Source organism: Poecilia formosa, unplaced genomic scaffold, assembly GCF_000485575.1.
Source record: "Poecilia formosa unplaced genomic scaffold, Poecilia_formosa-5.1.2 Scaffold240, whole genome shotgun sequence".
NCBI lineage: Eukaryota > Metazoa > Chordata > Actinopteri > Cyprinodontiformes > Poeciliidae > Poecilia > Poecilia formosa.
This window is the reverse complement of record NW_006800179.1, coordinates 859514-871398: the sequence shown is the minus strand read 5'-3', so window position 1 is coordinate 871398 and position 11885 is coordinate 859514. Positions and strand designations below refer to the sequence as shown.

Below are 11885 nucleotides of genomic sequence, written 5' to 3'. Positions count from 1 at the left end.
GACCGCTTCCTGTTCCCGACCGCTTCCTGTTCCCGACCGCTTCCTGTTTCCTCTGGAGTCCAACGGTTGGATCTCAGGCTCTTTCCTTCTCTGCTCAACAACGTCTGATCTCTCAGTATAAACGTTTCTGGCGGCTGCTGATCTCACCTTCCTGATTCCCTGCAGACAGTCCAGCACTGTGAGGTTGTAGGTGCAATTCCCAAAGGAGGCGTCCCTGCAGAGACACAGAACGTCAGTAAAGATACAGACGAGTTGATTTTAGCAAAATAAAAACCAAAATAATCCGATTTATTGGAGAGATGAAGGAAAACTGATCACAGCAGATCATTATGTAACTTTGCATCAGGAGAAAATGTCACGTTGATCCCAAAAGGCTAGTTTAGCATGGGTACATTAGCAGCTAGTTAGCGTTAGCCTAAACCACTTCAGAGACCGTAATGAAGACGTCTGCATGCGACCCAAACTTTGCCTGACAGAAAATCCTGTGAGTAATAAAAATTAAACATGAAATTAAAAAGTCCTGCCACGATACAATTTAAGACCTGGGATTAACGTACTTAAGGCCAACTTACATTTTTTAAGTGAATTTAAGCCATTTTAAGGCCTTAGCTTTTGATCCATGTATTTGTGGCTCCCTGATTGGACGGGCTTTAAATCAACTCCAGAACCTGCTGCCAGTTTTAGAGAAACTTTCTTTAAACAGTGGAACCAGAAAAAGTCTCAATCTGTCAACAAGACGAGGATTTTTATCCATCACATCCGTCCAGTTCTTACATTTCATATCAGAAATGTGGTAATAAAGGTTTGAGTTGTTTGTCAACAACTTGGGAAAACATGTTTTTCATTTCACATAAAGCTGCTTAAGTCTGGGTGTAGTGATGAAGTTTGACCTGAACCCTCTGGCTCTGGTTCTGAACTGTCTGAACCAGAACCTCTGATTGCACAGATATTCTCCTACGAAGGGAGAACCAGAACTTTCTCACTCAGAAACTCCAGATTTGGTTGCTTTTCCTATTTGAGGAAAAACTTCTTTAAAACTAACTTCACGTTGCTGCTAACAGGATCTGGGGAGTTCAGGAAGCCCGGCGGTCATTTTCCGTGCGGTCAGTGAAGGCCTCGCTCGGTGGGCGTGGCCTGTCCGCATCATGTTTAATCCATCAGAGCTCCTCATGAGGCCGACAGAACAAAGTCTCCCTCCTTTCAGCGGCTCCGCTGTTATGTAACCGTGCAGTGTGTTGATGGCAACAAAAAGCCCTTTATCTCTCACACACACACACACACACACAGGCTGTGCTCCTCTGTTTGGGTCAGCGGTGGCTTGAACTCCAGTTCTCCCAGTCTCCTTACTGGTGGAACTGGACTCAGCTTCCTCCTCCAGCTTTTATCAGAAGTTCCTTCCAGGACAGGAAGTCTGATGATGTCATCGGCTTGAAAAGTGAATCTGAGGGTAAATATTTCCTCTGCTGCTGCCAGCTGAGCGTCGGCCATCAGAGCTCACATGTTTGGTCTGGTTCTGGTTCTGAAGACGTGAAAACATTCCTGACTGTTTTGTTTCCGTTTTAAATGAAATAATCGTTTTAAACATTTGGGTTTTTCCTGTCAGGAACAAGCAGCCAGAAGGAAACTGGAGCTGGAACATTTCCGCTCTGAACTCACCAAAAAGCTTTGAGGAAACCTTTAAATCCTCGCAGCAGGAATCACTTCCTGCCTCTGAAGTCGTTTGGTCAACTTTTAAAGTCCAGGTTCTCTATAATCAGCTGAACCAGAGCAGCTAAACTTTCACCTCTGAATCCTGCAAACATCCTGCAACCATCAACTCCTCCTGCTAATAAACGCCAGCAGATTCACCATAAATCTCTCTGGAACAACAAAAGGTGCTTAAGACTGAATTTTAGTGCAACTGGAGGAAGAAAAGTTAACAAGGAAAAGTTTCACCAAGTTATTTAAATGTTTTACAAACATCCAGAACCTGCAGAGGTTCTGGTTGTCGGGATCATTTGGTTTTTATTGGGATAAAAATAAATGTTTCGATTAAAATCTACTGCAGTGGTATTTAGTTTGTGGCAAAATGCTGCAAGGCTGCGACGAGCTCATAAAAACTATCAAAGGAAAGCAAACTAAGAACAAGTTACAGACGATTAAATATGCAAATTAATAACAGAAACCAGTAAGTTAATTTAGTTATACTTTATAAAAGATATCCATATTCATTAAAAATCTAATTATCCTGATAAAAACAGTAAAACTATATAAATGACACACATTTCACCTGAAATACCCTGAGAGTCAGGCAGCAACTAACAACTATCTTAATAATCGATTATTCTGACGATTAGTCGGATAAAACAATCAGGACATTGTTTCAAAATGTTTGTTGATGGAGCAGAAGGGTCGGCTGTATGCCAGTGACATAAACATGAGTTGGTGTGTGTCTTAATGGTAGTTATTGGAGAACAGTTATTTTACCCCAGGATCTTAACGTTGATCCTGCAGTGATTTTTACGTAGGTCTATAAAAATGTTTTAACCTCAATCCTTTTTTAAATAGGACAATAAACATTTTATTCCCTAAATTGTAGCGTTCCTTTAGTGAATAAAACAGGTAAAAGTGTTTTATCTTAAATGCTGAATGTAGATACATTTTATAGTTTACTTACTGTGCAGTGGTTTTACAGCAAATTGCTTTTTAAGTGCATGCTGCAGTTAAAGATTGATTATTAAACCAGTTGATTATTAATGTGATTAATGGTGTCAGTCCTCCGTGCCAGCAGTGTGTGTGTGTGTGTGTGTGTGTGTGTGTGTGAGACGGCGACTCACCTGAAGGGCAGGTAGGCGGCGTTGGAGCCAGAGATCAGCGCTCTGAAGGCTTCCTCTGGAGTCTTCTTCAGGTAAATCACCTGCAGGAAGGAAAAGCATCGTGACATCATCAAACCCAGAAGGGAAATGAAGCGGCGCTGCTGCAGGAAACACCGGCTGCGGTTCCTTACAGCTGTCCAAAGTCACATTTAGGAAATAGATCTGCTCATGGAAACACGACAATTTGGAAAAATTTACATTTTATGATAAAAGTTTTGGAGCCAGGATGAGGTGGAAATTGGTTTATTTCATAAAACTGCAATAAAACTATTTTTTAGCCTCAAAAGAGTCACATGATCAACAACCGGATGTTACTACTGGTGGAAACGAAGAACGAGAAGAAGAAGAAGGTGGTGGTGGAGCGGCTTGTTTATTAATGACTCATTGTGTCAACAATCTTATTCATGTTGTGTTTCTTATTTAAAGGAAATAATGTTATTTTAACTTTAGCGTTCGCCGTCATGACAGCAAAAGTTTGCTGGGCGATAAATTGTCCCAAAATTTATTACGATAAAATGATAATGTTGTTTTGAGGCCATTTCTAAGTAATATAACGCTAATAATAATGAACAAACACATTCTCAAACTTTAAATTCTAATGAACATTTAACTCCGGCACTATAAGACAATTTAAATATCAGAAATAAACAAACAAAATTAATTATGGAAACAAAACTGCCTTTCAAAATAAGGGCTATTTAAGACCAAAACACCAGACTGAAAACTTTTATCATCCAGTTTTTGGTAGAAAGAGAGAAAAGAGGAAAACATGCGATTAATTGATTAATTGATTTATTGATTAATTGGTTTACTGATTAATTGATTTATTGATTAATTGATTTATTGATTAATTGACTTATTGCTGATTGACAAAGTTTTGCACACATTTTAATGGAAACATTTCTGATTATCTGAAGGTTTTGGTTGATCCTGTTGAACTTCGACGCCGTCTTAGAGACAAGCAGAGGGAAGGCTGGAAACCGTTCTGCATCAGAAAATATGAAGAACTCTTATTGTTGCGGTTCTGGCCGGGTCCGACCCGGTCTGATTGTGTCGGAGCCAGAAGCCGCTCCGTGAACACAATCAACTTTTGTTTCAGCACCATCAAATATTCAACGTGCGAAACGCAGCAGGAGAGAGTGTGTGAGTCTAATGTCCCACCTGCAGAGTTCTGGACCAGAACCAGAACCAGAACCAGCCGGGTTTCTGGTTCTGAACCTTCTAGACTGGACTGGGACTCCAGAACTAGAAGATCCTGAACAACAAAGATCCAACAAAACCAGAACTAAGCGGAAAGCAGAACGGATCATTTAATGTAGAAATGTTGGGTTGAACGTTGGATAAGGATCATAAATCTTAATTCTTAATTAATAAATCATGAATCTAAATAAAGACAATAAATCAGTTAATCAATTAATCACATGATCAATTAAAAGTCATTTAACTTTTTTTTTTCTCTTTTTACCAAAATCTGGATGTTTAAATCTTCAGTCTGATGTTTTGGTCTCAGTTTCTCTTTTTTTAAGGATAATTTTGTGACTTCATGATTCATTTGATTTGTTGTTTCTGTTGTTTTTATTTATTTTGGATATTTTAAATGTCTTCAGTTCCAGTGATAAATGTTTATTATTAAGTTTATTGATCTTTGAGTGATTTTTATCATTATATTACCTGAAAATGGTCTCAAAACAACAACAATATGGTTTATTGAAGTAATTACTGAGTTTATCATTCAGCTCTACATACGGCCAGACAGAGATTTACAGAGCAGCAGCAAAAGCAAAGGAGGAGGATTAGCAGTGATGATGATGTGTTAGTGAGGAATAGTGCCTGGATGTTGAGCTGTTAGCATGTCACAACGCTCATGAGACTGGTAGACTGACTGTCTTCAGTCAGAGGCATATTTAGAGTCGCTGCAGGACTGACTGCTACTGGAGATCCATCAGCAACAACGGTTTGAAGAGTCTTAGATGAAATTAGTTACAAAACGTAATTTCTCTCTTTGGGATAAATAACTGAATTGTTTTCTGCAGATGGTTTTGTAAAGTCAAAGCTAACCAGTTAGCATGCAGCTGGAAACAAACATCCCACTAAAACAGACAAGTTTCATCAGCTCTACTGGGGGTTAAATAATACAAATCTGAGAATATTTTATCATCTTTGGTCAAAACTCAAAGCTTTTTAGAGCAAAAAATGAGAGAAAAATCAGATTTTGGAGTTTATTTTAGAAAACCGTGATGTTCTTGTTTGTCTCTATAAACAACCAGCAGTTTTTCTCCAGTTTTTAAAGTGATGGTGGGATGTGCCAAGAGTCGGACTCACGGCGTAGCCGCCGATCAGCACGGCGGCGTTGGCGCGCTTCCTCTGGTCGAAGCTGGTGTAGTGAACGATTCTCTTCCTGGTCAGCGTGAACGACTGCACAGAAACACAAACACGGTTACTCGTCGTTTTCCTTCATTCCAACAGAAGCCGAGCGCTTTCTGTGCGTTATGAACGTGTGAACTGATGACTGAATTAAAGCCGGTCGGGTTCAAACTGCAGCGGCTGAATCAGAGGAAACGGCGAGCTACAGATTCTCTCAGCCGACTGTTAAACCGTCAGCTGCCTCCGTTTTCTCATTAGAGGCTCCGTGATGAACCCACTGGACCCGGATCGGCCCGCCAACACCGGCAGGAGAGCTCATTAGAACCCAGATGACAACATAACGCTAAGCACTGCAGACCAGCAGCATTACAGAGCGATGGGAAGAAAGTAAAAGCTGGTTCTTCTTGGTAATGAAATGATGAAAAGTCTGGCAAACATTTGTGTTCAGCTGCCAAAGAGTGAAGACTTCAAGGTTTATTACTTTTTACTTTTGTGTTTTTACCATGTGAAGCACTTTGACCTGCCTTGTTGCTGAAATAAACAATGAAACTTGATTTATTTATGATATTTTATGTTGGAAAATAAGTGCTTTCTTTCATTTAAATAATTTTCCATAAACAACTTCCTATGGAAAAAAATTAATCCTGATTTTGTAAATGTTTCTCTTTGTTTTTAAACCTACAAACAGAAATAAAACTGTACTTTTTAAGAAATGACCACAAATCAGATTGTTATTATAAATGTCTAAGTTGTGTTTTACTAAAAGTTATGTAACATTTATGGCTCTAAACAAGTTTTTATTTTTGTCTCTTTAGACGTTCAGAGCAGTGAGTGACATCAGCACCCAGTGAGTCTGACTGGTTTAAATGGGAACCAGCTGCAGGTGAACCCAGATCCTCCGTCAGTGTGATGAAACATGATCCGACTCGGAGAAAGTCACGCCGATCCAGACCGTCCGGTCGCCTGAGGAATCCGGGCGCCACGGCAACCAACACAAACACAGAGGAAGCGTGTTTAACGGTGTCTCGGCGGGAGGTTGCGTCACGCTCGCATCGCTCCGCGCCGCATTCAGGACATTCCTGCACAGGGAGGATCAGCAGCAGAGAAACTCACCTTCAGCTTCTTGTTGAGCTTGCAGCAGTATCGGTAGAGCATGGCCAGGTTCAGCGGCCCGAAGTCTGCGTAGAAACTGGGCAGAAACACAAGAGAAACGGCATGAAGCCGAGTCCGCAGACAGGAAACAGGAAGTAACGCTGACAATCCCCACTGCAAGTCCAGAAATACATCCTGCATGTGGGAAGGTTTCAGAACGATCCAAACATCCAGCAGGTCGCTCCAAACTCAGCTGAAACTTCTGACGGAAAACTGGTTTTCACTGAAAAATATTAAAATATTCTCTTTTGTTTACATTTGTTCTCACACAGCATGAAAGCTGCATGATGTCATAATAACTCAGTTCATCGCATGATAAAGAGGGCGGTTTTGTTTCCAAATCCGTTTTATTTATAGCTACAGTTTTGCCTTTTTTAATCTCGTTTTATCGTTTTTGTTCATTTATTCTGGATGTTTAAAATGTCTAAACATTAAGTTTTAGTGGCATCAGAGGGTAAACCTGCGTTATCATGCAATATTATCGTTTAACACAGAGGTGTCCAATGTGCGGCCCGGGGGCCATTTGTGGCCCATGGAATGATTTTGGGCGGCCCTTGATCACAGTTCAGGAACAACCTAAATTAAAAATTAAAACATTTTTGCAATTACAATTAAAAAGAAAAAAATACTAAATGTTTTGTGGCTGCCAGAGTCCTTCCAACTTGACATTTTTGTCCAAAAGGTTTGGACACCACTGGTTTAACACAAAGTTTATCGTGACTTGTCTCGCTGCAAGGAATCTGAAACCCATTTTCTCAGGATCAAACTGATTCATTTTCAATGTTTTTATTTGATTAAAAGACCTGAAGCAACAAGAACAGATGCACAGAGAACGAGTCACCAGATTTAAACACAGATCCTCCAACAGAGAAAGAAATCTGGAGGTGAAATCATTTGACTTTTGGCTTCTGATGAACAAAAAGAAATCAAACTGATTCATTCAGTCATAACTCAACATTTCATCACTTTCATGTAAAACTAAACATTAGCAGCGTTTTGGAGACAGAAGGAGAAAGTTGGTTCATGAAAAAGAAAACCAACTTTTTTAACCTTTAAAGTGTCTCAAATATAAAAATAATGAAACATTTATTTAAGTTTTTGGGTCAAAACTCTCAATATTTTCTCTGGTGATGATTTACAGTCGTGGTGTAAATGAGTGAAAGCAGTTTGAAGTCAGACTTACTTCTCGTAGACAAACTCGTCGTCGGTGCAGAAGTAGTGGGTGTTGACGGTGCTTTTGGGTTTGCTGCGTAACGTGGCGAAGTACAGACGGTCTGCAGGGAAACATTAAGTATTACAGTTAAACCAGATGCTACAGGTTATGACTACAGTACTCGCTCTGATAAACCTCCTGAGAGCTGAGATTCAGATGAATAAACACCGGGGAGATTCTGGGTCATTTCATTATCACAGCAGCTCTTGATCTTTGTACAAATTATATTTTTAAAGTGTTTCAGACTCTACAGGCAGCAGGACGACCTTTTCACACACCTTGTTTTCTTCCTGATGAGTCGACAGCTTGGCAAAGCAAAGCTGATCAGGAGAAACACGAAAACAGCAGCAAACTTTTATTATTCAATACGTCCAGAAAACCAGACTGTCCTTTGGTCACATCTCAGGAACCAACCAGAAAACATCAGCAAAGCTTTCAGAGTTCAGACAACAGGACAAATAAGCAGAAGCTGATTTTCCCCCGTTACTATCTGAAGTTAAATCAAACCAAACTTCTGTTTTATGTCAGTTAAAATTATTTCTATTTGCTAAATGTAGACGATTGACTTGTTAGACATTATTTATGGTGTCCCACAGGGATCAATGTTCAGTCCGTTATTATTCTGGATAATAATGTAAAAAATATTATCATGTAAATCAACGATAAATGTAAGGCATCAAAAATGCTTAAATTTGCCTCATTTGAGACACAAATATGTTTATATGCATCAAATAAACAGAAGCTCATGCAGACAGAGCAGAAACAGAATAACAAACTGAATCAAACCAAATTCATGATATTTAGAAATCTAAAAGTACCTGTGGATAAAAGACGTAATAAAACAGCTGAAATAAGACCAACATGTCGGATATTTGGGGAGAAAATTGGTCGTAGTTTGGTTTGAATCTTGCACTTTTCTGTGATGTCAAACATTTGTTGGTATCATAAAATGTTGCAGTGTAATAGTGAAACAGGAAATTTAGGATGGTTGTGTTTATGTTTCATCCAGACAGAAATGACTTGGGAAAATAAAATAAAGATTTAGAGGATTTTATTCTTACATTGTTGTTTTTTAAAACCTATGTTCAAAACAAAACAATACACTTTAATTACAATGCTATTTAATTTGAATGAATGAATTATTAAATCCCACATCTGTAGAAACAATACAAAGATAATAAAATGCAGTCTGATAGTTACATTTTTAATTATTTTTCAACAAATTCCTTTAAATTCCTGCGTCAGCATTCTGGAGTCCCAGTAAACCACCTGGGTTGAATCAACTGGGATTTTTGCTGTCCATTAAATCAAACCAGTGGCCTTGGTTCAGACCAGATTTCCCACAAGGCTTTAACTGGCTGTGAACACTTCCTGTAATCATCATGACTAAGCTGCAGCCTGAGAGACGGGAAAGATCAGCTCAAGTAAAAACAACTCAGGCTCCAAAATTAGACAAATTAAATGTCCAATCCGCCGCCTGCCGGTTGAAACCTTCACATTAGTTAGACCAACAGCTGACCGACAACTAAAGAACTTCAAACATTTTGACTGAAAAATAGAAAAAAGAATAGAAAAAAATTCTGGTTTAATAATAAAAACATTGTTTTAAGAGATAATATTCAATCTTTGATGTTTAACTTCTATGGTAGCTACTAGTGGTGACACTTTTTGAGGAAAAAAAATATTTTATACTTTTCTAACTGCTGAACCTTTTGGAGATTAAAATAAGACAGTAAATACTGTATCGTCATTGGAAGTACTTTACCCTGTTCTGACATACATATTACCTGCTGTAAGTTGTATTTTTATTCATTTTACATAAAATTTTTGATTTAGAAAAGTGTTTGTCTGGACTTATTTTTTAATCACATTATTTTATTAGATATCTTTCTTGTTAAAATACCAATATTGGGACATAATTTTACTTTTAAAGATTAAATCAGATGTTCTGATTAGGTAATCTTTTTACAAAATACTTTATTCTTCTGTCTTGAATAATTGCTTTTACGTTTATCTTGAGTAAATATATGTCAAGTACTGCTTTAGTACTATACTCACCTCTGGTAGATTCAATACAAAAATAATGTGTTTTGAAATTAAAAAATAATTGTAAATAAAGAATATAATTTGTATTATGTAATGAACGTTATATAATACATTTTACTTAAAAAGGTTGACAGGAATAGTCCAAACTAATTGAATGCTGATCAAAATGGGAGCTTTAAAAGGTTGGAAAAAAGGTTATAAAGTGAGTTTCTTAAATTCAAGTATTATATTTTAATCTTTTTTAATGAACTAGTCTTGTGGCGTTTAGTTTTATTACTCATTTTAACGTCATATTGCTTAAAGTTACCTTTGATCAACTCTGCCGCTCCCCGCGGCTCTCGTTCCTCAGCCATCCGGAACAGGGTAGACGGAACCGGGGAGCGATTCACAACTCCACGGTCATGAGTCAAGTCTAATTCCTGCACTCGTTCAGCTTCTGCCGAAAACTCCAGAAAGGGTCCGTCTAACTCCTGGGCGGCTTCAGAAAGTTTTCAAACTGCTAGCAGCTCTAGCCGTTGAGGAGCTAGCAGCGAACCGCACACAGCGTGTTTAAAAAGTTGTAAAACTTCCTCCTCAGCTTCCCATCGGTCACTGTAGCTTCCTCTCGTTCACTGCGAATTTATTCCCATTGTTTCTTTTGTTTTGTTTTTCCCCCTTTACCCGATAAATATGCTCTGATTAGCATATTAGCATGTTAAAGCTCCGCAAGCTTGACGAGAGTCTGAAACTCTGATTGACCAAATCCCTCCTTAAGATACGTTGCCATAACAACGACAGCCGCTCTAAGGGACACCGCAGCCAATCAGCGAACAGAACACTTTGTGCCGCGTTCACGGTCCACTGGGAAACACCCCAGGAGGAAAAACAGGAACCCCAGAAAAACCAGGGAATTTGACTCAATTTTTTTTTACTGTAAAGCAAGTATTGTTTAATACTTGCTTTACAGTAAAATAAAATGTAATTTTTCGAGTTGTGTAATTCTGATCTGAATTTTTAACTGTGTGTATGATTACAGCGTATGTTTGGTTCTACTCCTTTGGACTTCATCACAAAAAAAGGAATAAATGAAGCTTTAGACTAAATTTACTATAAAATACTCCTTAAAAACTCAAAGTGCTCCATAAAATAGAGATATTTTCAAAATTTACTATATTTGTTTTATGCTGGTACATCTAAATAAAATAGAATAAAGTAATTTTATTTCACAAATTTATAACAAACCTGTCCAGGGTGTACCCCGCCTCTCGCCTGGAACGTTAGCTGGAGATAGGCACCAGCACCTCCCGACCCCATTAAGGGACAAGGGTGTAAATGGATGGATGGATGGAAATTTATAACAAATTGAGTACATACACCATTGCTTATTGCAAGTAATTTCTGTTCACCAGCATCAAATTAACTAATAGAAATAATTTGACATTATAACTGACCCAAAACTAGAATAAATTAGTCAACTTCAGAAAGTGAGGGGGGAATGTATCTGTCTTTTTAAGTGTTTTAACTAGTTTCCCAAATTTATGCTTTTAATCAAACATTATTTTGCATTTTATTATTATACTGTGCAGTATTAATTTCAAGCACTTTCAAGGACTTTATATACTTTACAAAGCTTAAAGACACAAAATTAAATTCAAGGAATTTCAAGCACCTGTAAAAACTGCAGAGGAAAACCTGCTGAAGAAGAAATGTGTTCTGATTTGAAGGTTTTTGGGTTTCAGCGTCCAGATGAGCAAAATCAGCTTGATGAAGCCAAACTGACCTGCAATCAGTGAGATCCAGACGCGGTTCGGTTCTGGTCCGGGTCCAGGTCCCGGTGTGGGCTGCGGGGCCTGGGATTGGTCCTGGTGCCTCCTCCAGGGCCCCGTCTCCGTCATGCTGCAGGACGGCTGGCGGACTGCGAGGACACTGAGCCAGGACGCTGCGGCGGTACCAGCGGCGACCCGGGTCGGGTTACAGCCGGTGCCGGAGGAGGACAGAGGTGTGAGCTTACAGCAGCCTCGGGTTTCAACACATGGAGCACCGAGCCGGACTCCAGCTCACCTGCAGCAGGTCAACACGACACCGCGCCACTGACGCCACGGAAACGGGGCGGCACAGGAAGTTCTGGTTCTGATCCAGCAGCTGGAGTCTGGAAAAGGTCACGCTTTGTTTTTGTTCTCCCATCCTCAGCTGGAGGAAACTACATTACCCAGAATTCAGCTGCTTTCATTCAGTTTCCCCAAAAGCAAAACATTTTTTTAAATGAAACAAAAATC

The 11885-nt window shown here is 39.1% G+C and overlaps 1 protein-coding gene across 3 annotated transcripts in view; it reads right to left on the bottom strand.

The window, feature by feature from the left end:
- The window catches only part of cdc14ab (cell division cycle 14Ab), a 30179-nt gene extending 19782 nt beyond the window's left edge, over positions 1–10397 (bottom strand). For 2 of the 3 annotated variants that reach the window (XM_016680355.1, XM_007569434.2), the window contains exons 1-6: positions 9938–10397; positions 7555–7645; positions 6333–6408; positions 5178–5270; positions 2817–2896; positions 148–214 (exon numbers count right to left, since the gene is read on the bottom strand). In XM_016680355.1, coding sequence (XP_016535841.1) covers positions 148–214; positions 2817–2896; positions 5178–5270; positions 6333–6408; positions 7555–7645; positions 9938–9983 — 453 coding nt within the window. In that variant the 5' untranslated portion in view covers positions 9984–10397. The remainder of the gene's footprint in view (positions 1–147; positions 215–2816; positions 2897–5177; positions 5271–6332; positions 6409–7554; positions 7646–9937) is intronic. The other variant, XM_016680356.1, reaches the window with a different exon arrangement.
- Positions 10398–11885: the final 1488 nt, after the last annotated feature.